Here is a 24,854-nt window from a genome sequence, read left to right as displayed (position 1 = left end):
GGGCTTCCTGACCCTCAGCCCAGCCCTTCCCAAGTTCTCGCAGTGAGGACTCGGGGAGTGAGACCGAGACCCTAGGCTTCAGCCCGCACAAAGGGCCCCCAACCTGCACGGCCCTCCCTTCGGAACCTCAAGGTTCTAGGAAGCGTGGGGAGCCCGAGCCGTCTCACTGGCAGGAGGCCACCTGGCGGCAGAGCCTGCATTGGCGGAGGGGGAGGAGCGAACAGGTTCGGCTGAGTTTCCCGCCCCTCCTCCCACGCATGAGCCTCAGCTGCCCCTGACGACTTCCCTGCAAATCCTCGGGAACGGGCGTTCGCAGCTGGTTTCCACAGCCCTGTGTTGGCCCTCAAAGGGATTTCCTTCTTCTTAATTGGTTACATTTTTAAAATACGAACTTCCCTAGAAAAATGGAAAGACCTGGCAACATTCTCACAGGGCAGCTCCCGGCCGAGCCGTCCGCCAGGATGGGGTTGGCTCTCTAGTTGGCGGCAGAGCCCGCTGCTGCCCTGAGACCCCCGCCCTCCCCCACTCGCCAGGCCCCCCAGCTGCCCGCTGGGTCCTTGGGTCCACCCGAGACCAGCGACTTTTAGCCTTTTCACTTCCTGGCACGTGTAAACTACTAAGATTCTGCTGCACACCAAAAAATACACCTTTTTTTTCCCCGATCTGACCAAAAAAAAGTTGTAATTTCAAATCATTCATACCGGACAGCTAGTGCGTTGGCTGTTGTCACATTTTTTATTCAACAGTCTAAGGGAAAGGGGATCAGAACCCCTGACTAAACAGTCAGGTGGGGCATGTTCCAAAAATTCTGGGGCGCGCCAGCTGGAAGTCACTGCCCCGGTCTGGACGTCCCCAACTTTCCCTGTGAGGGGCCAGGTGGCCTGTCACAGCCGCTGCAGCCGGCAGCTGCAGGGCACGAGCGGCAGGCGCACAAGTGAGTGGGCGCGGCTGTCTCCCAATAAAACCTTATCCACAAACACGGAGCGGCTGGATTTGGCTCACCGGCCGTCATTTGCTGACCTTGGTCCCAAACCCTCATTTGTCCCCGAGGCCCCGAATTCTGCCCAAACCAGAGGTCCTTGGACTGAACGCCCTGCTCTGTCCCCAGGGCGTGGCAGGGCCCCGGGGAACCTGGGTGAGGTGCTGTGGGTGTCGGAGGTCTCTCTCCCCAGCAGGTGGCTTCGGAAAGGCTCGGGCTTTGTGGCCCCGGCATCGGGGGCAGGGCCTCCGGGAGCATCGTCGCGTCTCCGGGGTTGCTGACTCCTGCGCTCGCTCGGAACCGAGTGGCTCTGGGTCTCGGGTGTTAGAACCGCCGGGGGCACTGGTCCAAACGTTCCCCGGCCCTCCTGGAGGGGGTTCAGTGAGTCTGTGGCCGGGGCGGTCTTGCTTCGGCTGTCGTGGTGGCCGTGAGGGGCAGGGGGGCCTGGTGGCTCTTGCACCAGCCGGCACTGTCCTTTCGAAGACAGGGACGGTCTGTAGAGAGAAGGGACTCATCCGAGATCAGGAGCTGGTGTCACTCTTCATCTCGAGTTGGCGGCGGGGGGTTGCTGCGGGCAGGGAGACCCAGAGCAGGGGTGGACAGGTAGTCCAGGGTGTCCGTTTGCTTTCCGAGCTCCTCCTCCCCCTGGTCATGTGCGTCCAGCTCTGGAAAGGTGTCGGCCGAGCCAAAGGCTGGGCCTGAAGTCCTCTGTGTGGGGTGGAGGGGGCAGAGCGGGGGGTTTGCCAGCCCCTACATCCGGGGCCGTCGCCTGTGTGCCCCTGATAGGTCTGGTCCCCTCGTGGCCGACAGTGCCCGGGGGAAGGAAGCCAGGAGCCAGAGGATGCAGCCGGGTCTATCTCCCGAGCCCAGGGAGCCGCAGGCGTGGGGCCCCTGGGGTGCTGCCCAGTCTGCACTTCCCCGCACCCAGTGTCGCCTGGCGTTTGGAGTGCGGGCTTTGGGGACCCGCCGGGTGTGCGAAGGTGGACACACGAGGCTGGGGGGAGGTGTGCAGAGGGCACTCCAGAGTTCTGGGGACAGATGCCAGTTCCAGGGCACAGGGGAACTGGGTCCAGCACCCTCGCCCACTGGCACGAGGGCCCCGGAGGCAGGGTTCACAGTCAGAGCCCCAGCTGGGAAAGGAGCGAGTTCCAGAACATCCTAGGAGTCTTGCCACAGGCTCCAGGTAGCAGGCCCTGGAGACGCCCGACCCCAAGTGCCCTCTGAGGGCTGGGGCTGCGGCGGGACCCCGAGGAGTGGGCCAGACACCAGGGCCCGGTCAGTCCGGTCCTCAAGGCGTGCACTCGGCCCGGCCCGGCCCGGCGGGGTCAGAGCAGCAGGCAGAGCGGGCGGTGTTTCCGCCGGTGCGCTTTCTTCAGGGCGCTGAGGGCGACCTTGGCCGCCTCCCGGAAGACGTCCTCCACGTTCTCCCGGAACTTGGCTGAGCACTCCAGGTAGAGGGCGGCTCGGATCTGCTCGCAGGCGCTCATGCCCTGGGGCGGGGGCGGGGACAGGGGCCAGCGTCCAGCGTCAGGGGCGGGGCCTGGGGCGTGGAGCTGGGGGCCTCTGTCCTGGGTCCCAGGGCCAGCCCTCCAGAGTGCTCAAGGGTGGAGCAGAGGGGTCTGAGTGGCGTGGCCCTGCGGGGAGAAGCCCCTCCTGGCCTCCACCCCTCCTCCCCCACCCTCAGGCCCAAACGGCCGGATTCTAGGGACCGGGTTGGCGGTGGTGTCTGCCGGCCCCTGAGAGGAGCCGAGGGCCTCAAGGCAGCCAGGGCTCCCGACCCCTCTCTCCCTCCCCGAAAGCTCCAAGCGGGCAGTGGGGCCTGCTCCCGGAGCAGAACGTCTCGGTTTCTAAGGCAGGTTTACATTCATCAATGCGCATTCCCTTTCATTAAACTTGACGAGTTTCCCCTTGTGACCCACGTTGTCTCCCGTGCCCGGCCCGGAAGGCCGCGGGGTTAGGTGTTGGCCAGGACGCTTGGGAGTGGGGGGGGGGGTGGGGGGGAACTGCTTACAAACCCGGGCCTGCCCCGCAGGTCCCCTCGGGTGGATGGGGCCCAGACTCGGGAGCCGGAGTGACTGGGGCGGCATACACTTCAGGCCCGCCGTGTGACCCTGGGCGGGCCACTTAACCTCCCCGGCGCTGCACTGAACGTGCGAGGCACCAACGATACCCGCTTTGGGGTTGTAAGGGTAAAGTAAGGTCAAGTGCTTGGGTACTCCGGTCATCGATATTTCTAAATTGTTATTCTTAGAATCCTGTTGGCTTCAGCTGTCTGCAGGCCACTGAGGGCGCCCCGCCCCCTGCAGAAGCCAGAGGCCTGGGGGTCCTTCAGGCCACAGCTGCGCGGAGGGGCCAGGCTGCCCAGGGCGGGGTGGGGACAGGATGGGGTGCGGGGGAGGGGGGCGGCCTACCTGCAGGTAGGTGATGGGCTCCAGCTGGGCCGCCCGGAGCTTCCGCAGCTGCTCCTTGTCCTTCCTCAGGTCCGTCTTGCAGCCCACGAGCACCATGGGGGTCCCACGGCAGAAATGCGTGACCTCAGGGAACCACTGTGGGGGGGGGAGGGGCCGGGGGTCAGGGCCGGGGCCGGTTCCAGGGTCCCCACCCCCACCCCGGGGCAGGCGGGCAGGCAGGTGGGCTGGGAGACAGGCTGCACCTTGATGAGGACGTTGTCGTAGCTGACGGGGTTCATGACGTCGTAGCAGATGAGCACCAGGTGGGTGTTCTGGTAGGACAGGGGCCGCAGCCGGTCGTAGTCCTCCTGCCCTGCAACCGGAGAGCCGCGGGGGGGCGGGGTCAGGGAGGATCCCCGGCCGCGCCCGTCTGGACCAGTGACCTGCCGGTGTCCTCCCGCGGGAAACAGGTGCAGCCCACCGTCCGGACGGGAGCCAGGCGCAGCCGAGAGGAAACCCACGCGTCCTCAGAGCCGGGCCTGACTACAGGGGTGGGCAGCTGCCACAATTACGCTGGAGACGACTCCCCCCGCCCCCAGCCGCCCCCTCCCCTGGTGCTCAGGCCGGAAGTGCAGACTCTGAAGCCACACCCCCTTCCCCAAAAATTCAGCTGAAGGAAGGTGCCTCCCCCGCCGGCTCAGAGGTCTCAGGTGGGATTCATCCTGCCATTCCAGCCAATGCTGGGGGTGGGAGGGGACGGCTGGAGCCGACATCAGCAGGCTCCCGCCACCCAGACCCGCCCCACACGGCAGCTGTCACCCCCGCGGCACAGCAGACGCACGTGGGGGTGGGGAGACGTCGGCGCCCTGATGCTCGGCCCCTGCCCAGCACCGGAGTCGGAGCCCACGGCTGGGCCGGACCGCGGTGGGTTTGGTTTTTCAGAACAATTTTATATTTACAAGTTCAAGCTCACAGACAGATTGCCAAAAGGAGTGCCCAGAGCGCCTTTCCTCAGATGCGCGGAGCGTTCACATTTCGTCCCACCCAGTTATCTGTGCATAGACACTTGGGAGCAGGTGAGAGGCCAGGGCGCACGGCCTGTGTGCGGGACGCCACCCTGCGACCTCTTACCGACGCCGTACGAGCGCCAAACCCGGGTGGGCAGCCCCGCAGCCCCGCGCTCCTCCTGGCCACTGGCCGCCCCCCAGACCAGCATGGAAGTCATGCACTCTGCTGCCGTGCAGGGTGACTTGGAGAAGCTCCCACAGCGAGCGCCGAGCGCCCTCCAGACTCCTTGGCACCCCCCCCCAGCACCTCTGCAGAGGGCAAGGTGACTTCTTCCACTCACCACAGAGGCCAGGAATCCCCGCCCAGCCCCGCTCTCCCGCCAGCGGGTGCCCGTCACTCCCCGCCAAAGGCCTCTTCACCCAGCACACACAGGCCATGTCCTGTTTCTGGCCCCCGCCGATGACAGGACAGTCACCCCTCTCTCTTCCCACCGGCTCCCCTTCAAGCCAGGGCCCCCGACAGTGTGCAGAGGGTGGCTGCCACAGTTACGACAGAGGCTGGCCAGGAGGACTGTCCGCGCTGTCATTCAGCCTCGGTCCCCCCAACACCACAGAAGGGGCGAGGGGTGGGCAGGGCTGGGCACGCTGGGACCCTCCTGCCCTCGTCAAGGCAAAGCTGCAGAAATTCGTGTAAGAATGAGGGACTGGAGCCCTGGCTGGTGTAGCTCAGTGGATTGAGCGTGGGCTGTGAACCCAAATGTTGCAGGTTCGATTCCCAGTCAGGGCACAAGCCTGGGTTGCAGGCTATGGCCCCCAGCAACCGCACATGGATGTTTCTCTCTCTCTTTCTCCCTCCCTTCCCTCTCTAAAAAATAAATGAATAAAATCTTAAAAAAAAAAATGAGGGACTGGGCCCAGCACGCTCTTCCTGCCCGTGCCTCCCCCCTCCTGTCCCCACACTGTCCCCTCCCCTAACCACGGACCCCGTCTTGCCTGACCTCTGCGGCCCGATAGTGACGTCTCTAGCCTCCTGTGGCTATTCAAACTAACACAAAAAACTCAGGTCCTCCATCACTACAGCCACGTTCCAGGTGATTAAGTGCCACACGGGCCTGTGGCCGCTGTGACAGAGCGGGCACAGGGCTTCCCACCGCCCTGCACGGCCCCTCCCTCACCCAAGCTGCCCCTCCATCCAGTCACACGCCCCTCGTTCCTCCCGCAGAAATGCCCCACGCTCTCTCCCGCCTCCGTGCAGCCGCAGCTGCCCGGCCTCCGGGGTGTGTGACTAGTGCGTGACGGTGGGGGAGCACCTGCGCTCCCTCCCCCGAGGGAGTGTGGCCGGGGCGGGCACGAAGCTGGACAGGGGGGCCCATGGCGTCCCCAGTCTCCCCTCGTCTCGCCTGCCTCAGGGTGCACACGGGCTCCTGGGTGTCCTCCCGCACTGCCCGTGCCCCTGAGGATGGCCAGCGCCCTGAGGGCAGGGGCCGTGTCTGTCCGCGAAGACTAATTCCTGGGCCCTGACCAGCATGCCTCAGTGGGTTGGGTGTCGTCCTGCAAGGGGAGGAGTCGCTGGTTCAAGTCCCAGTCAGGGCCTGGGTCTAGGCTGCGGTGCGGCCCTCGGACAGGGGTGCTCACAGGGGGCACATCCATGCTTCTCCCCCTCTCTTTCTCCCTCCCATCCCCTCTCTCTAAGAAGAAATAAAGTCCTTTTTGAAGAATTAATTGCTGGCACCCGTCAGGCGTCCATCCAATCAGGGCTGGCTGGGGGCGGTTTGGGAGCTGCTCACCGGTTGTCACTCGGGGGGACCGGGGCTGAGGTGCTGTCGGGTTGCAGTAGCGTTGAGAAGGGCAGAAGCCGGACTGCCCGGGGCCAAAGGGGGGCATCAGGCCACGCCAGCTCCCCGCCCCCAGGACGCCACCCTTGCTGCTGTTCCCTGTTCTGGAAGGCTCTTCCCGGGGAGCAGCACGACTCGGCCCCTCCTTCCCTTCAGGCGTCTGCCCAAGCGTCACCTCCTCCGAGAGAAACTGCTCGGAAGCAGCCCCCTTGCTGGTCGGCCCCACGGGCTGACTGTGGCTTTGTTTTTCTCTCTGGCTCGTCTCGCTACTCGACGCAGCCAAGTTCTTCCCTGTTCTGTTTGTTGGCCTCCCCGAGAGGACAGGCAGGGCCCGCCTCGGTGCCGCTCGCCGGTAACCCCCGGGGACCCCGGGTGAGCTCGGTTCCCTCTGGCGAACGCACAAGCGGATGAACGGGTGGGCGGACGAGGGGCACCACAACCCCCGTGGCTGTCGGCGTTGGCACTTTCTGTCGCCACCTGTGTTCATGGAAGCTGCCCCCGGGGGAGGTGAGCTGGTTGGGGAGGGTATTTCCCTCCCTGTCAGGAGCCCAGGTGGCTGAGAAGGGGCATGTTTCAAGGTCATAGGCAGGCTCCCTGGGGGCTGGAGCGCCAGCCAGCTCAGGCCCCAAGTCCCCAAGTCCAAGGTCAGCTCCCGGCCAAGCCGCTTGGAAGGGACCAGTTCTCGCTGGAAGCCTGCCCCAGCCTTCCCAACCGGAAGCGACCCTCTGGGCCTCAGTTTCCTCTCCTGCGAGAGGGACGCGCGAGAAGCAGGCGAGCCTCAAGGACGACAGTGATAGAAATGGTCACTGTCATTCTTCTTCGGCCACCAGGCCCCACTGGAAGCCCTCGGCCGGCGCGACTCCTCACGCGTCACTAGGACCCGGTACCGCAGGGCTGTCACGTGTGTTACAGACGCAGACACTGCAGCGCAGAGAGGCCGAGTGACTTGTGCATGGTCACACAGCTCAGCGGAAGCGTCGTGAGGACAGGGGACCACAGGCGGGACTGTTGGGGTGCCTGTCTCTCCACCCCAGAGGATAGGGAGCCTTCCCCACTCAAGAAACCCCAGCCCCGAGCAGGTGGAGGAAAGGCTGCCGACACAGGTGTCTGGGGGAGCGAGGGATTCTGGGAGGGGCTGGGCAGCCAGCCCGGATCCCAGCTCCTCCTCCGGGCTGCCTTCCCGGCTGCCTTCCCGGCTGGATGGTGCCTGGCTCAGCCGGCCCCAGGACCCAGGGCGGGCCTCCTCTCGCAGACCTGGCTGGCAGCGAGAAGCTGGCCTCGCGGCCGCTGTGACCTCACGCCTCCGTGGGCGGGGTGGGGTGAGTGCCCTGGTCACCTCCCAGGTGAGTCAGGAGCGCCGGCCACACGCAGACCCGCCCTCTATGACTGGCCCTCCCGCTCTGGGCCTCAGTTTCCTCGTCCGGAGAAAGCGGGGACAACCCTGGCCCCAGCACCGAAAGGAAAAGGCTCGCAGGCAGGGGGAGCAAGGCTGGGCAACGGTGAGGGGCTGCTGCCGCGGTTACGGCTGAAACGGAAACTCCCGAGGGGCAGGGCCGTAGGGGAGGGCTCTGACCCTGGCTCTGCAGACCCCCAGCTTTACGGGGTCCCCCGGCCACAGGGCAGCTGCTGCCCGGCCCGTTTACCCACAGTCGCGCCAGGGCTGCGAGGGACCCCGTCGCCTGTCCACAGGCGGACAGGTGTCCCACTCAGGCCCTTGCAGATGGGTTTCAGACGTGTAACAAGCCCCAGCGTTCCGTGCAAAAGGAGGCATTGGTCTCTGGAGAGGAGGAAGTGAGGTGCGCGCCCGCCCGGCCTCCGGAGAGGGTGTTTCCTTTGTGGGCAGGAGCCCTGCCGCGGTCACCCCCTCCCCCGACCCCGGGGGGGGGGGCAGGGGTCTCGAAAGCACGGAGCTGGAGTGAGGAGTCAGGGAGTCATCGAGCACAGCGGTCCCCGAATGGGCGGGAGCACACACACACACACACACACACACACACACGGGGCAGCTGGGTTCCAGCGCGGGCCAGGGTGTTGGTCGGGATGGGCGCGGGCAGCGTGAGAAGCGGAAGCTGCCAGAAAAGGAACCGCTTTTACCAGAGCGCTGGGGCCCACGCCCCTGCGCATCCCCATCCTCACCGGGGACTGGGCCACCCCAAGGACCGCGGCTCCGGCTCCCCCGGGGCCTCCCAGTGCTCCTGGCTCCTGGACACCGCTTTCGCCCTGACCCCTGGTCTGAGCGGGTCCTCTGCCCCCATTTTTCCTCGTGTCCCCATCTCAGGCCGGGGCGACAACCACAGACAGTGCCCCGCCTTCCCGGTCACTCCCCACCCCATCCTGCGACGCCCCACCCCGGGCCCCACCCCAAGGCCCCAGTAGCCCCATCTCTGGTGTCTCTTGTGGGTGTCTTCACATCCCACCTCGCCCCCCTCCCCCCAGCCCAGGAAACTTCAGCCCTCGCCACAGCTTCCTGTCTGTGAGGGTGTCGGTGACGGTGGCGTCGGGCTGGCAGGCGGGCGAGGCTGCCGGGACGGTGGGTGCTCACAGCCCCTGCCTCCCTTCCGCTTTGAGCACCGGGAGCCCCGTCGCCCCTCCATGCTCCCTCTGCCACTGCGCGTCTGTGACTGTCCCCACAGGACGGAGACAAGCAGCCGGACGGGCCGCCCACGTGGCCCTTGTGTGGGGTCCTGGGCGTGGGGACACCCGGCTGCCCCAGAGTCCCAGTCAGCTCTGCTTGGTTGGAAAGATGCCACCCGGCACCCTCCCACCGCCAGACCCCCCTGCCACAGAGGTTAGCCTATCAGCTTCTAGAACCTTCTACAACAACTTTTATCGGACTCATCTCCAGCTTGGTCCCTCCCTTCACTGGTTGGCTTCTACCTTTCGCTGTCTGGTCACCTGGCCGCCCTCATCCGGCACGTTCTCCAGATGCCTGTCCCTGGACAGGCCGAGACGAGCGTCATCGCCCTTGTCACCCAGGGCCTCCCCGGGGCTGTCTCTGCATCAGGGCTGCTTCCTCATTCATCCCACGAGCCCCGCTGCGGGCCAGGCACCCCGTGTCTCTGCCACACTCCCCCAAACGGCGGGGACTCCCTCGAGGGGGGAGCAAGCCCCACCCCGCCCTGGGCTGCCCGGGAGACCGCGGGCCGGTCTCCTGGCTGGGCTCCACGGAGAGGCGCCCTGCTGGCAAAGCAGTGGGGCGAGAGCGGGGTGCACAGAGCCCTGCACGACCACCCACTGTGCTCCAGCCTGGATGGGGTGGGGGCGGCGGGGGCTCCGAAACCATGGCGACGACACTTCGCGAGCTCTTCCCCAGAGCCAGCCCCTGTGCTGAGTGCTGCACGTGGTCGCGCGGTCCTCGTTCAGTCTCACAACTATGTCAGCCCCTGTCACACACGAGGAAACCGGGGGGCCAGGCGTCCCCAGCGACACCTGGCCGGGGAGCTGGCGCAAAAGCCCGGGTCTGACTCCAAAGCACGTGGACACGTGAACAGATGGGGTCGGCACTGCCCCGGTGGTCACGCGATTCTGATGACGCATGCAGGGGACAGAGCTGCCTGCAACCCCCCACCCCCAAGTAGCTCTTAGAGCCAACCCCTTTTTTAAAACAAGAAGCTTTCTAGAACCTTCGCACGACAACCTATCCTGACATGTTTGTTGAGCATCGTTCTCCCGGCCAGACCAGAGAAGAGCCAGAGTGGCCCCGCCACGGGTCTGATGGGGGGCGCAGCAAGGGACACTCACTTGCCCAGGAGATCTGGGAGGGGCCCCCTGAGGGCAGAGGGCGGGGGAGACAGACAGACAGACAGTTCCCCTGGACAGCCCCTGTGCCGCCAGCGCTCCACCCAGAGCTCCCTCCCGGGGCTCCGGACAGGAAACGTGACACCAGTGGCCCGAACACACCAAATTTCTACTGTGGGTGTGGCCACGCCCTTGGGAATTCCCCAGGGGCCTTTGGGGGGGTAGAGGCACGTCCCTGTTCTGGGGGCAGCCCCGCAGGGTCCTCACCCAGGAGGCCCTCAGAGGCCACCGCAGGCTCGGATACACCCAAACCGCAAGGCCTGCCAGAAGTCAGGCACAGGGGAGGTGTCCGGGACCGGGACGGGCAGCCCTTTCCTGACACTCCAGGTACACCGGGAGGTGCTAACGGCAGCTGGCGGCGGGCGGGGTGTGCGGACTATGGCTCCGTTCCAGGCCAGTCACAGCCGCCGTCACCTCAGACACACAGGGCTTGCCTGGGGAAGGGGTGCCCGATGACAGGGTTCGCTGCAGGTTCCTAAACACTGAGTCACAAAGGCTGGGTGAGGCGCCAGCTGGGGATAGTGAACTTTGCTCCCCCATGTCTACGCAGATCCAGAGGGGAGCCCAGGCAAGATGGGAACTCTCTGAGGCAGGCAGCCCCCCCAGCGCGGCCCCCCCCCCCCCGTGCCACCCAAATCCTCTCGTTGGCGGTGCTCCTCCCACCCATCCCCAGCGGCAGGGACGGGTGACTGACGCACGCAGCACAATAAACCCGCCAGGAGCTGCAGGTGGCAGCGAGGACCTGCTTCCGAGACTCCCCAGAGGTCCGTGCCTTCCCCAGGGCCTGTTTCTCCCAGGGAGCCAGGCACAGCTCTGTGGCCACAGGCTCCAATCCAGAGGGCACAGAATTCCAGAATCACCCACGGCAGGCAGCCCCCTGGAATCCCACAAGCGTGGGATTCAGAATCTGCGTCCACAGGACCCTGGGGCCACGGGGCTGTCGGTCACAGAATCTGGGAGTCACGAGCTCTGATCTGTAGCCCAGAGAATTCTAGACATAGGACCCAGAGATATCCTAGCACCAGAGGCCCCAAATCTGGGGCTCACGGAACCCGAGGAGACACAGGCAAGGCCTGAAAACCCTGGCTGCAAGGGGAGCACAAGGAAGCCCACGATTTTCTGGAACCACCGGAGAGGAGCGAAGCCCTCGCTATCACTACATCAGTGCTGGGTGGGGGCCGGGAGCTCGTCTCGGCCAAACACCCTCCTTTTCCAGATGACGTGACTGAGGTCCCCTCTGCCACCAGGGTCACCCGGCTCCCAGCCAGCACTCCTGCTCCTGTCTCCAGGGGCCATAGGCTGTCAGGGCCGCGCGCGGGGGCTGGCGGCGGGGATGCCCCTGGGGATGCCCGGGCAGGGGAACCCTCTGGGCGGACTCACCGGCGGTGTCGTAGAGGTTCAGGGTCACCTCCTTGCTGCCCACGGTCACGCTGGCCGTGTACTTCTCAAACACGGATGGGGCGTAATGCTGTGGGATAAGGGGCGGGGTTGGTTCTTCAGGAGTGCGGCGGGGTCCCCGTCCCCTTCCATCTTCGCCCCGTGCGGCTCGGCCCCCCTCACACCGCGAGGCTCGGGAATTCCCGAGGGGGAGACCCGGGGTGGTGGCCTCCTCGCGGAGCGCAGGACGGCGGGGACCCAGGGCCTGGGCTCGGCGCAGGCTGAGGGCCGTCTCTCGCCCTCCCGTGGTCCCAGCCCAACCCCCTTCTCCATCCTGCGCCCTCCAGCGCCCCCCTCCGCGGGCCTCACCTCGGGGAAGGAGCCCTGGCTGTACACCATGAGCAGCGAAGTCTTGCCGCAGCCGCCATCGCCCACGATCACGATCTTCAGCTCCTTCCTACCCGGGCCCGGGGCGGTGGTCTGTGCCGGGGTCCCGGAGGTGTCCATATTCCGGAGCCGGCAGACCTGGCAGACCTGGCGGCAGCGCGCGGGGAACAGTGCCCGGCTGATAGCCGTCGGGGGCGGGGCCACGGTAAGCCCCGCCCCTTAGCTGCCGGCGCCTCCTCCGTCAGGCAGCCACCCGGGCCGACCTCCAGCCTCAGTTTCCTTCCTGCTAGGGTGCCAGCACGGGGCTTTCACCTCTCACGTACAGGGAAACTGAGGTAACAGGAACGGGATGCTCAGCCGCACATACAGCCCCTGACCACTTCCCCTCCTCACGCTCTGGACAGCGCGCCCCCCACTGTCAAGATCCCATGGTTTCCGCAGCTCCGCGCTGGGCACCCCTAATTGGCAGGCTCCGCCTTCTGCTAGGGGCTCTTTGATTGGCTGGTTGCGACAGGGACTCTGATTGGCGAACTGCGCCCCCCACCCATCACCCAGGTTCGTGTAGCCTTGGTTTCGAGCTTGGGAAGCCCCCTAGCTTGTCCTGCTCCAGCCGTGGCCTGGGGCAAGTCTGCCTGTGACCCGTTTCCCCACAGGAGGTAGGTTGGTGGTGCAGGGAAGATGCTGGCCTGGGAGGTTGTCTCCCCCGGTCTGGGTCTCCCCGTGCCTGTGTGGGTGCGGGTTGGGGGTGGGGAATAGTGGTTCCGCTTACCCCCACCTCCGTAGGGGTGCAAAGTGGACTCGTGGCGCCCTCTGCCGGGCGATCGCCTTGGTGCGGCTGAGCGCCCCGAACCACGCGTCGGTGGGAGCTTTTCTAGCAGGGGTGAGAGGTCTCAACGGAGCAGGACACCCGGACGGGGCTGAGGCCAGCTGGGCCCCCTTGCCCATCTTGGACACTGATAACCCTTACCTCCACCCAGCAACTTAACTAGGTATTCCGCAGCCAGCAGCCACATCCCAAGGATTCTCCCCAATCTTCCCTCCACCCCGACCAAAGTAGCCACTACTTACAGAGCACTCACATGCCCAGTGCTATAGGGCGGCCGGCTGCCATCACCCCTGTCCCCACCTCCCCCACCCCCCATGTGAACCTGGGCTGACTCCCTTGGTGGGAATGGCAGGAGACCCCTGGAGCAGGTGAGGGCAGGCAGGTCAGGCACTGGGGGCATGGTCAAGGGAGCTAGCAGGGCCCTCCCAAGGCTGGGTAGGACCTTGGAGTTTCCTTGGAGAGGGGCTGGCAGGATGCAGGGTCTTCTTGCCCCTACCCTACCCGGAAGGTTACCAACTTTCAAGTTCCCAGCAAAGATGAGGCAAACTTGACTTCAAGGGAGGAAATTGCCAACCTGGCAGTTCCAGAAATGCCGGGTCAAGGTTTTCAGCGGCTGCAAGGCAGGGTCTGACCGCCAGAGGGCAGCAGCGACCGCCCGTGGAAGCCCCAAAAGAGCCACAGCTGGGAAGAGGTGGTATTACTGTACCTGAAGGCCCCCGTGTTTCAGGTTGTGAGTGGATGCCCTACCCTGTGACCAAACCAGATGGCATCGGCTGGGTCAAGCACCCCTAGATAAATTACCAGCAACTCATTCTTTTTATTTTTTCAAACGCAAGTTTATTGAGAAGCCATTGTATTCTTGCCTGTAAGGAGTTCAGAGAAGGTTGAGAGGTGGTGGGTGGTAGGTGAACTAGTAAAAAGCTTGGTGAGCGTAGGGCAGGCATGCCAGAAGGGCACCCAGCCGGGGCAAATGCATGGTGGCCGAAAAACCCCGCCAGGTTTGGCAGAGATTCTGGGGAAGGAGGGGGGAGGCCAGACGCCGTTGTCAAGGTAACATGGGTTAGATCAGGAGGGCCTGGCTGCCAGGCTCAAGCAAGGGGCACTGGACCAAAGGCTCCTGAACAGGCCCAGCCAAAGCCGGACCCTCCAGCTCCCCTTGGAGAACGCAGAGGAGCTGTGGTGGCTGCTGAGGCGGCCTGAGGTTGGTAGGACAACAGACCAGGTGTGGAGACACGTCAGGAAGGACCCCAGGACCCCAGGAGGACGGGGAAGGCGGGGGAGGGTTTGGAGTGCAGGGGGGAGGACCACTCACTCTCCTTTGGGGCCTCAGCTGCAGCCTGACCCCGCGGCAGCAGGGGCCCTAAAGCGCCGGGAGGGACTGGGAGAGCAAGGGGGGGGGGGCTGCCTCATCTGGGAGGGCCCTGGGGAGAAGTCACTTAGAAAGGCCACCCCGCTCGGAGCGCACTGGGCCAGGAGAAACCACAGAAGCCCATGGGGAGGGCTCCCGGCTACCCTCAAAACCCTCAGACCTCCGTGTCCACTCCCCACTTGAGAAACGGGGTGATAATTCTGACTTAGGACAGAACCACTCACACTAAGTGGACAGGAGGGGGGAGAGGGAAAGTGAGTCTCCCAGCCCTGCCCGGGGCCGGGCAGAACAGCTGACGCCGGCCCCGGCCTCCCGCCTGGCAGAACCCCAGCCTCCGGGAGCGGGTGTGAGGGGGACCCAGCTCCAGAGGGGGGCGGGGTCTGCAGCTAAAAATACCCGGCGGCCAGGCCAGCTGCTCAGCGCCCTGGAGGTGGTGGGGCCGGGGCAGGCCAGCTGCGTCGCTGGGCGCTGCACCTTCACACCCAGGAGCCCTGTCTGCGTCCTTACCTGTGAGGTGCTCTCAGGCCCCAGGTCATCCGGCCTCTAGTCACCAGGAGTTCCTGGGGAGATTTAGGGAAGCAAGAAAGACACTTGACACTGGTCCCTGCCCCAGAGCCGTGGGGATGGCGAAGCCAGGGGAGCTGGCCAGGCGGCCCGCACCACAGGGAGGCCGCCCAGGCCAGGGAGGGCAGGCCCAGTCCACTCCTCTCTCATCGGGGCAGGGTCCAGTGGCGCAGATGAGGACGGCCAATGACAAAGCCCAGGACTCCCACTTCCCCGGGGCCCCTGAACGCCCCAAGAGGTCACAGCCCACCCGAGGGGGCACCCTCTCTGTGTGAGGATGAGGACACTGAGCCCGCACAGACCGAACTATTCTCTGAGGTCCCAGAGGTGGGAGGTGGCCCGGGGTGGCCTGAGCAGTCACTGCCATCCAAAAAGCTGCCCCTCAGAAAGCCAGGCTCAGAAATGGCTCAAGAAGTTTCCTGCCAACTTCCTCCTCCTGGGTCACACGGGAAGAACCCATGCTCCCGGAGCGACAGAGACCCACTAAGGTCACTGGCCAGTTGGAGACAGCAGCGGACCCACTGGGCCCTGCGATGGCAGGGTGCCTCTGTCCACAGTCCACGCAGCTGCACCTCCACCCAGAGGGTCCAAAAGGTCATACTCCACCACGGGGCTCTCCCTCTCGGTGGCTGGGCCGGAAGAGGCGGGACTCCGGCGCCCAGTGGTAAGGCAGGTCGGGCCAGCGGGTTGCCCTTCCGCTGGCGTGGCCCTCTCCAGGCAGGCTCCAGGCCAGGAGCGCCCCGCCCCCCCGCCCCCTGGGTGACCGGTGGGCGGGGCCGCCCTCTGGGCCCGGAGGAATGACAGCCTGCCCCGCCCCTCCCTGGCCGGGAGGTGATGGGGTTGGGGGTGGGGGCACAAAGACCAGCAGGGGTAGAGGAGCGAAGAAGCAAGCGCTGCTGAAGAGGAGCTTCCAGGTCAGGTCACGGGGACACCTCTCCCAGGATCACACCCAGACCACACAGTTCAGCACCTAATTGCTTCCTAATTGCTCCCAGGGCAGGAGTGGAAGAACTGGCTGCGGCCCTGCAGGCAGCAGCTGAAAGGGGGAGGGTTTCAGTGAATTATCGGGCCGTCTGCAGCCGGCAGCAGGTGAAGATCCCTGCCTCTGCGGCCACAAGGGCCCTGTCCGAGGGGACCCAGGACACCCTCAGGCGGCTGGGTAGGTGAGGAGCCGAGAGACCTGAGTGGGCTCATCAAGGGGCAGAGCTGAACCGAACCCTGAGGTCTGTGGAAGGAGGGAAGAGGCGCGGTGGGGTGCACCCCGCCTTGCCCCCATTAAAGGGCAAGACGGACCTCACCCAGCTAATCTGGGACGGGAGAGTCCAAGGCACAGTAGCCAGAAAGAGCCAGGAGCACCACTCGGGTTACTCGCAGCCAGACAGCTTTCCCGGCTCCCGGTGGCGATGCCAGCAGACAGCTGGCACAGGAGGGTGCCCAAAATAACCCAGACAGCTGGGGCGAGGGGGTGCCACGGACACCGGCGCTGGGCTGTTCGTCAAGACACCCGGAACCCGGTCCTAGGCTGCGGGTGGTGGCCTCATGACCTTGGGTGAGTCATTTACACACTGGGGGGAGGGGTGGGCACGTGACCCCAAATCCTGACTGTTCCTGGGGCAGGGGGCAGGCCAGCAGCCAGACTCAGACCACACGGGAGGTGGAAGGACGCTGCCTCCCGCCCTCGGGCCCTGAGGCTCAGCCACGCGCTCAGGGTGGGCCGGCGGGGGAGGAGCTGGAAGGCGGCCCGGCCCCCAGTTGGAATGGAGACTAACCAGTGTGAAGCCTGGACACGCAGCCGGCCCCTTCCTTGCAGTTAATCCTCCCGACAGCGTACCACGCGATCATTTTACACTGGAGACTCGCCCAAGGTCACCAGCATCGCGGAGATTCAAGCCCACAGACACCTGCCTCAGACCCTCCCTTGATTCAACACCAAGACGCCTGCCACGAAAACGTCAGGGGCAGGCCCTCAGCTCGGCCCTCGCACTGGGGGGGCCCTCCCACTGTGGGGGGGGGCGTGCCTGCCGGCAGGCAGCGCTGATTTGATACGGAAGCCCAGCTGGGAGCCAAACGGGAGAGGGGAGGCAGCTCACTCCGCGGCACCTGAACCCAAACGGCTCATCAAAGTCATCACACACTAGAGGCCACAGGCGGCCGGGGTCAGAGATCAAGGGCCACACGGGCTCCAGCTGCGGAGCTTCCCGGAGACAGAGGGACCGGGACGCTGTGGCACCGCTCGTGTCAGAAAGAACAGAGAGGTGCCATTATTGCGAGGCCAACGACTCCGTGCCAATCACCGGGCTGCTCTCGTCAGCACCACCTGGGGCTCTGTCAGAAATGCACATTCCCAGGCCCCGCCTACTGACCCGGGAACTCGAGGGTCGCCGGGAATCAGTTCCGCAGTGTGACTCGGCAGCACACCTGCCCGACAAGCACTGCCCTAGCCCCACTGGCCACCCGTGCAAGGTCGCAGCAGGCAAACAGCCAGCCGCCCTGTGCTCCTCTAGCAACGGCTTGTTTTGGTGTGGGGGGTGGGGAGGTGGATCGTGGGAATTCCCAGGAAGCAGAAGAGGCTAGAAGCCTCTCGGAGGAAGCTGGCCCAGACCTCAGGCCCGGGCTTCACCTCCCCGGCAGCCAGACACAGGACGGGAAGGGCCCTTGCTCAACCATTCACTCCACCCGCCGGCACGGGGGCAGGAAGGAAGGGCCGGAGCAGGGCTGGGCTTCCTGGCAGCCGAGGTGTCTTTCAGAGGCATCCAGGGCCCATCCCCCAGCCCCAAACACCACTGGGAAACCCTGGCCGGCACGGCCGGCCTCTCCTGCGCTGCTAAATAGGCAGAGAATTGCACGCCCCGAACTCCTGACAACAGGGGCTGACAGGCGGGGATGGATGGGCCCAGCAGGCCGCCGATTTCACACACACACAGCCCCACACATCTGTGTGGGGGAGGGGCTGCAGAACCAGCCTAACGGGTTTGAGGTGTCCGCCCTCCCGGGGCTCCAGGCCAAAGCCCCCCAAATCTCCCTTACAGATTGGGAAAGGCCTCACACCTACCTTAGTGGGAGGAGTGTCAGACTCAAACTAGGCCTGCTCCTGTTCAGAGGAGGACGGTCCACTCTGGGGTACCGGCATGTTGCCCCTTCTCTGGCCAGCTGCCTGGGGGTGGGAGAAGCCGGAGGATTAAGGGAGGTAATGGCTACAAACCAGACAGGATCTCCGAAACAGAAGGGGAGCCTTACAACCGCCTCCCCCCTATTCTGGCTGCCAAGGCGCCCTCACTCTGGAATGGTTCAGGGCGGGGGTGGCTGAGTCACCAAGGTTCAGCCCCAGCGAAAATCGGCAGCAGGCGACTCATCTGCATTTCCAAAGGTCCGCCCCGTCCGCATTCCTTCCCCCAGCAAGGGCCAGAGAGGCGAGAGGTTCCCCCCACCCCCAGCCCTCCGCCTGGGGGGAGGCCCGGGGAGGGCCCTCTCCGTCTTCCCAGGCCTCAACCCCCACCTCAGCCTCCAGAGGCCGTTTGCAGGGCGTGCCCTGGACAACCAGATCGGGCGTCGGTGGCTTCCGTGAAGGCCTCCCGCCCAAACCGAGGACAAGGGGCCCCCAGCACCTGGGGCTCCACTATTAAAGGGCGGTTGCGAGCCCAACGTGGGCACCGAAGGCCGGTGTGCAGCCTGGGGTGGGAGGGCAGCCTCCAGGCCCATATCAGCCACGCGGCCCTTTGCTACTGGCTCCTGTGCGGGAGGGAGGGGAGCCAGGCTCCCTGGTGCCCGCGGGGGGCCCCCGGACTTGGGTGCCAGGTCCGAGCCAGCTGTGCAGCCAGGACTCGACGTCGAGGCTTCCGGGCCAGGGGCGTCCACGCGGGCGGCGGCCTGGAGCGTGGGCGAGGAGGCGCCGGCCTCCCCTCCCCCCTGGCCTCCCCTCCTCCCTCCCTCCCTCCTCCCGCCTGGCGCTCGGCTGCCGCCACCGCCCCAGCCGCGGGCGGCGCACGAAATGGCGCCGGTCTGTTCGCCTCGCCCCGCGGAGGCGAGCGCGGGAGCCCGAGCGCGCGACGCCCCCAGACCCCGGGGCCCCCGAAACGGCCTTCGCGACCGGCCCGTGGCCGGGAGCGCTGTGCCCTCCGGACTCTCGGGGCCCGGCGGGGCCTCGGGGCCGCCGGGCGCCCAACGACAACCGGGGAAGGAGGGAGGAAGGGCGAGGAGAGCGGCCACCAGCCGCCCGCCGCCCGGCCCGCCCGGCCCCGGCCCGCGGCTCTGCTCTGAACCTGAAAATAAAACTCGTGTTTGGGAGGGAGGCGCGCGCCCGGCCGGGGGAGCCGGCGACGCCAGGGCTGCAGGCGGGAGAGTTGCTGCGTCACGGTGCTAACATGGACGCCGGCCTTTGTCCTTTGTTGCCGTGCAGGCGCAGGCGCGCCCGGAGCCGGCCGAGCGGGCGCCAGGCTGCCAGACCCCACGGTCCCAGGGAGCGGGGCCTCGGGCCGGGCGGGCACGTCTCCTCGTCCTCCGCGCCCCCCACCCCATCTCCAAAGCACTTCCATTCCTGCTCCCCACCGAGGCTCAGACCTAGAAGGGCGAGGGCCAGGGGCAGGCAGGCAGCGACACGGACGCCCGAGGCCGCTGGGGAGCCTCCACTGGCCTCCTGGGCCAAGGGGTCCGAAGGTGCCTCCTCGACCCCACCCCCTCCCGGATCCGGCTTCCAAACGCAAAGCTCCAGAAACCTCCTTCTCCCCTCAGCTCCCACACCTTGGTAGCCCTTGGCCTGCTCGGAATAAACAGATTTCCTCGAAGGGGCCAAAGGCATTTTTTGGTTGTTGTTTCTTCAACTTACCCGCTCGGCCAGGTGCCATGGAGTCTGGAAGATCAGGCGGGGCGGAGGGTTGGGAGGTGTTATTGAAAAAAAATATCTCGGGGTGGGGGGGGGATTTGTTTAGTTGGGGGTATTTGGGGAGATGGTGGTGCGTTTTTTGTGGTTGTTACCTTTTTGTAAGTTACACTCTCATGGCATTTTCTGTCCTTCCACTTCTGTGAACTTTCCAGGGTTGGGTTGGCAAAAGGCGGCTTCGCTGAGGGCTGTTTACTGCTCTGGATATGGCAATGGTGGGACCGTCATTAAGAGACAAAAGGCGAAAATACACAGTCAAATCAGACAAAAGGCAGAGAGACACGCGGCCACCCAACCACCATCGACAAATACCCGCAAGTGAACGTTGGTGTTTGGCTCAAACCAGCCAGGACTTGTTTTCCAGTTTTAATCTAGTTTCCTGTGACGGCTTTTCGTCTCTTGTGCACTGAGGTCTTCCTCTTCCCTCACCCACTCCTCTACCAAGACCAGAAAGAAAAAAAAAAAACAAAAAAACCCAAAAGTTGTTTTTCTTCAAGTAGATCGATTTTCAAAGAAAGGGTACGTGTTTACTGGGAAGAAAGCTGACTAGCATTTATTGCTGTACATTTTCAGAAGCTTAAAGCTCAAGCCTTGGCTTTATAAAAGCAAAATCGTCTACAAGCATTTTTTCCTGGCTTATATTAGACAAGAGCGACAAAGACAGACATGCAGATGAAGGTTCGGAAAATTAAGGACATCTCAGCAACATTAACATGAAAACTACACTGGTAAGGACAATGGATCGGGTACTTACAATGTACAAGGTTTTTAAAAACTTTAAAAAAGAGTAACAACTGCTTACAAGTTGTTGTTGCTGCCATTTCGCTAGTCCTAAAGCTATACATTTAAAACATTACCTTGTTAAAAAGAGAGAGCGCAGAAGGAGTTAATAAGATGGCCAGGTTTAAGTGTTTAATAGAGGAAACTATACATATTTAAAAATTTATTGTTCAGTCAAGAGAATACAGATTAAGACAGCGCCAAGCTTCCCCCCCACCCCCACTCACCCAAGTTAAAAAAAAAAAAAGAAAATTAAATATGTCATTTACTTAGGTTTTTTTTGGAATTCAAAATTGTTAACTGCTGACATTAAGGGTGTGCTATGACCTAGTTATATAAGACAAAGATGGATTCCAAGTCATAAGGAAAAATCCAGATCTTTTTTTTTATATAAAAAAAAAAACCCAACAAAAAATAAAAGTCTTCTTCTTTCTTCCAACTGTGAATCCTTTAAGCCTTGGTGACCCATGTTACACACAACAGTGAGGCGTCCTGCACAGGATGGTGGAGGAGTCAAAGGAAGAACATTCCCCATTTGCAACAAAGGAAAAACCCACTTGGCCATTTAATTCCATTGCAGAAAAATGGCTCCCCTCATCTGTTGGCCTCTCCTTGGTGTCTGATGAAGGATGTTTGCAGATCGGCGTCTAATAACTCAAGCCCGATAGAAGCCGCGCGCTGATTGGCTGCCGCGCCCTGCCGCCCGGCTCCAGCCAATTACCTCCCCACGGCCGAACGACAAACCCCGAAAAGAGCCCCAATATGAAACACGGCACCGCGAAAGCCCCGGCGAGACGGCGGCCCGCCGCGGCCGCCCGACACGGGAGGCGAGAGGGGGCCGCACGCGCGTCCTCGCCCAGCCCGGGAGCCTCGGAGTTGAACTCACAAGATGGAAGCCGCGCGCTGATTGGCCGCCGCCACTCCCCGGACCTTTAATAAAGAAAGGGGAAGGAAAAGATAAATGCAAAAAAGGGGGACTCTCTCTCTCTCTCCTCTCCTCTCCTCTGCTGGTGGCTGGAGGAAGAAGGCGGTGTGGGGGGGTGGGGGGAGACAACCATGTGTCCTGGACAATTACAGGGCGCTGCTCTCCCAAAATAAAAACAGTGCAAAGAGCTTCTATCAGCCAGGTCCAGGCGAGGGCTGCATCCTCCCAGGAATGTGAATGCTAATGTGGTTAAAATCCTGGTTTCCCCTCCCTAGCTCTGCCCCCGGGGGCGGGGGGAGGGGGTCGCGGGGCAGGAGAGGAAGCCGGAGCCGAGATACCTCGATTGCAACTCGCTTTGAGCCGTCCTGCCAGCTCCCGCGGCTCGAGTGTCCAGACACACAATTAAACCCCAAATCCCCGGCCCTGTCCCTCGGGCCCCCGCGCGCCCACCTCCGGCCTCGGCAGTTTGGAAACAGTTGTGCAGGCCCGAGGCTCACGCCGCGGCTCGGAGGGCAGCCTCAGCCGCGGGAGGTAGAGCCCGGGGAGACCCCCGCCCCCGCCCGCCAAGACCCCCACCTAGGTCCCAGCAGAATAAATAAATTAAAAGGCCTTCCCCTGGGGAGGGGGGAGGCAGTGTGGGAGCGCGCAAGTGAGGGGTGGGGGGCCGCTGGGGCCCGGGGCTTTGGCGGCGCAGCTGCCGCCGCCGGGAGAGTGCCTGGGGAAGCGGCGAGGAAGGCGAGGGGAGGAGGAAGAGGAGGAGGAGGAAGAGGAGGAGGGTGAGCGCTCGGGTCGGGCTCCTTAGCGGTGTATTGTGGGATGTGCGGCTACTGGGAGCCGAGCCTCCGCCGCCAGCCGCCTCCCGGGCAGCAGCAGCAGCAGCGGCGGCGGCAGCAGCAGCTCTGGGCCCGGCAGCCGCGGCGGTGCCCCCCCCTCCCGGCCCCCCGTCCGGCAGCCCCGGCCTCGGCTCCCGCGGGGGACACCATGTACTGGCTGGCGGCGCAGGGAGGCCGGCGCCCGGCGGGGATGTAAGCGCGGCTCGGGGAGGGAGAGGCCGCGGCCGGCAACCGGGCGGCCTGAGCCCCCGGCCCCGGGGCCCCGGCCGGGCGGGCGGGCGGGCGGGCGGCGCCAGGCCTGCCGCGAGCCCCGCGCCCGAGCCGGGCCGAGCGAGCGAGTGCGCGCCACGCCGGGCGGCCGGGAGGCCGGGCGGGCACCATGGGCCGGAGCCCGCGTCCTCCCGGCGCCCCGGGCCCCGCCAGCCCGCACCGGGGGCCCCCGGGAGCCCCCTGCTGCCGCCCCGAGACGGTGGCCGAGCGGGCGGGCTTCTAATTCTCCCGGAAGGGTTATTCTCTCGCTCCATTCTTATTTTTGGGGGGAGCCAGCGAGACAGCGCCTTTTGGGGCGCGCTGGTAAGGTGGGAGGGGGTGGGGGCTGGACGATTTGATTCTTTCGCGTGTGTGTAGAAGCGGCCGCCGCCGCGGCGGGGACGACAGCAACTTGCTGGTTTTCAGGTTGGGTTAACGGCATGGAGAACAGTCACCCCCACCACCACCACCAGCAGCCGCCGCCGCAGCCCGGCCCTTCGGGCGAGAGGAGGAACCACCATTGGAGAAGTTACAAGTTGATGATTGACCCGGCTCTGAAAAAGGGACACCATAAACTGTACCGCTACGATGGGCAGCATTTCAGCTTGGCGGTGAGTAGCCGGCGCGCCTCCCCGCCGCCCCCACCCACCCCCGGCCGTGCCCCGGGAGAGGGGTCTGAACAGCCCGGGGACCCCCCGTCCCGACCACCCGGCCAACTGTCAGGCGGGTTGGCCCAACCCTAGAGTTTGACAAGTGCCTGGACAAGGGGGTCCTGCCCCAGCCCCGGGGGAGGACTGCGACCGACCCTCCCATCTCGCCCCCCCCCCATTTCTCCCCACAGATGTCCAGCAACCGCCCGGTGGAAATTGTCGAAGATCCACGGGTGGTCGGGATCTGGACCAAAAACAAGGAGCTGGAGCTGTCGGTGCCCAAATTCAAGGTGGGACCCCTCCCCCCTGCCCCCGCGGTCCCTCCTCCCCCTCCCGGAGTTCGAAAATAACGCCAGTCCAGACCGAGCCCAGCCAGATTCTGAGTTCCCGCCGTCCCGGACGGGGAAGTTTTGGCGGGGAGGGGGAGCTTGCTGCCAGAGGGGCGTCCCCTCTGAGCTACTGTAAACAGAACAACACCGCGGTGCAACTGTAGTCGAGGCGCTGATACTGTGTCCTGCCCGCCCAGCTGGGGGCTCTGGGTCCCCACCTGGCTCCTGCAAGGCCGGGGGTTTGGCCCGAGGGACCCGCCCCCCTCCCGGGCTTGTGGCTTTAGGGGGACAACTTCCCAGCCCAAGGGGTCGCCCCAACCCGGCAGCAGGGAGAGGAGGCCGAAATGGGGGTGTAGGGAAAGAGAAACTGTTTCTTTTTCCCCTTTCCTTTCGAACCCGGAGGACTTCCACGTTCCAAACGATTTAATCTTCCGCTTCCCGGGCCCGCCCGCGTACGTTTTTTTTTTTTTCCAAAAATTTTTTTAATTTTTTTTTTTTTTTTACCCTTCATTGTTTTCTACGGGCAGGCGAGTGGGGAGTGTTGTGTTTCCCCTTCGATTTCAATGTTCTCCCAACCCCCTTCCCCCTCGCCTCCTGCCAGATCGATGAGTTCTACGTGGGGCCCGTGCCTCCGAAGCAGGTGACATTTGCCAAGCTGAATGATAACATCCGCGAAAACTTCCTGAGGGACATGTGCAAGAAGTATGGGGAAGTGGAGGAGGTGGAGATTTTGTACAACCCCAAGACCAGGAAGCACTTGGGCATCGCCAAGGTGGTCTTTGCCACGGTCAGGGGGGCCAAGGAGGCGGTTCAGCACTTGCATAGCACTTCGGTCATGGGCAATATCATCCACGTGGAGCTGGACACCAAAGGTGAGTGGAGGCTGGCCCCGGGCACCCCGCAGGGGAGCTCGCGAGCTGTCAGTGTGGCCCTTTCTCCTCCCTGAGCCCCTCCGGCAGTGTTGGGGACCCCCTCGCTCTTCCTTGGGTGCCCCACTACACTCTATTTTTTTTTTGCCCCCTCCTGAGGGTAGAGTCACATGGAGCTAAATGTGTTGTCTGTTGCTAGGAGACAAGCTATAATTTACCAAATGTGCGGTCCTTGGCCACTGTACCCCTAGGGACCCCCCGGAGGCTTCCCCACCGCTGACACCCCCAGAGGGCCCCTCCAGAGCCCCGGTGGTGGCCGGGGTTTAGACAGTCCCCAGTGTTTCCTCTGCGTGAGGGGAGGAGTCTGGCTTTGTTTATTTGTTGGAGGGGGGGGCTGAGGGAGAGCCACTAGGATGCCTTTAAATGCATAAAGAATGGGTCCCTCCACTAACAAGAGGGTCCCTGGGGGCTCCAGGGAGCCCCTCCCCTCCATGCCACCCCTTCCCCCTGGAAGTGGGAACCAATCTGGGCCCAGAGTGTGGTTTCATTGATAATGTTCCAGATAGTGCAGGGCGGGCTGTTCTGGGTGCTCTAGGGTTGACTCGGTGTCTTCCCTCCTCTCTCTTAAAGAGACAGCGGCACCTCCCCTGCACCGGGCTCGCTCCCCGCTGGCCGCTGGGAGAGGCCGGCCGGGAGGCCACACCTCCCACCCTCTGGGTCCCGGTAGGCCCCTCCAGAAGCTGTCTGGAGGGGGGAGCCAGGACCCCACCACCAAGATAGAAGGTGCCCAGACAGGTGCCAGGTACTCTGAGGA

At 64.2% G+C, this 24,854-nt stretch overlaps 2 protein-coding genes and 1 long non-coding RNA gene across 8 annotated transcripts in view; 1 reads left to right on the top strand and 2 right to left on the bottom strand.

The window, feature by feature from the left end:
* Positions 1-363: 363 nt before the first annotated feature.
* On the bottom strand, positions 364-12,660 carry RHOF (ras homolog family member F, filopodia associated). Its single transcript, XM_028528406.2, has 5 exons — positions 11,753-12,660; positions 11,387-11,474; positions 3,633-3,742; positions 3,391-3,525; positions 364-2,469 (listed from the first exon to the last, which is right to left on the bottom strand). The coding sequence occupies exons 1-5, from the start codon at positions 11,888-11,890 to the stop codon at positions 2,305-2,307; spliced, it is 636 nt and encodes a 211-aa protein (XP_028384207.1). The 5' UTR covers positions 11,891-12,660; the 3' UTR covers positions 364-2,304.
* A 756-nt stretch (positions 12,661-13,416) lies between these two features.
* Positions 13,417-20,900, bottom strand: LOC118497974. Of its 4 annotated transcripts, none has more exons than XR_004900502.1 (4): positions 20,413-20,900; positions 19,501-19,605; positions 17,582-17,683; positions 13,417-14,525 (listed from the first exon to the last, which is right to left on the bottom strand). It is a non-coding gene; the product is annotated as an uncharacterized LOC118497974 (long non-coding RNA). The 4 variants fall into 4 exon arrangements; XR_004900501.1 differs by having other exon boundaries at positions 20,455-20,900; XR_004900500.1 differs by having other exon boundaries at positions 19,501-19,842; positions 20,743-20,900.
* A 917-nt stretch (positions 20,901-21,817) lies between these two features.
* SETD1B (SET domain containing 1B, histone lysine methyltransferase) overlaps positions 21,818-24,854 on the top strand; it is a 22,881-nt gene continuing 19,844 nt past the window's right edge. For 2 of the 3 annotated variants that reach the window (XM_036014354.1, XM_028527723.2), the window contains exons 1-4: positions 21,818-22,135; positions 22,619-22,803; positions 23,034-23,132; positions 23,773-24,043. In XM_036014354.1, the coding sequence (XP_035870247.1) occupies positions 22,633-22,803; positions 23,034-23,132; positions 23,773-24,043 (541 nt within the window). In that variant the 5' untranslated portion in view covers positions 21,818-22,135; positions 22,619-22,632. Of the gene's footprint in view, positions 22,136-22,373; positions 22,517-22,618; positions 22,804-23,033; positions 23,133-23,772; positions 24,044-24,854 lie in introns of those variants that run through there. The other variant, XM_036014353.1, reaches the window with a different exon arrangement.

This window comes from Phyllostomus discolor, chromosome 13, assembly GCF_004126475.2.
Source record: "Phyllostomus discolor isolate MPI-MPIP mPhyDis1 chromosome 13, mPhyDis1.pri.v3, whole genome shotgun sequence".
In the NCBI taxonomy this organism is placed as follows: Eukaryota; Metazoa; Chordata; class Mammalia; order Chiroptera; family Phyllostomidae; genus Phyllostomus; species Phyllostomus discolor.
This window is presented reverse-complemented; position numbering and strand designations above follow the sequence as displayed.

Excerpts from the sequence above, each read along its gene's own strand:
- RHOF (XM_028528406.2), bottom strand. The coding sequence starts at position 11,890 with ATGGACACCTCCGGGACCCCGGCACAGACCACCGCCCCGGGCCCGGGT. Across the intron at positions 3,743-11,386 it reads GAACCTCTACGACACCGCCG|GGCAGGAGGACTACGACCGG; the intron begins GTGAGTCCGCCC and ends CTCCGGTTGCAG. Across the intron at positions 3,526-3,632 it reads ACGACAACGTCCTCATCAAG|TGGTTCCCTGAGGTCACGCA; the intron begins GTGCAGCCTGTC and ends CCCCCCCCACAG.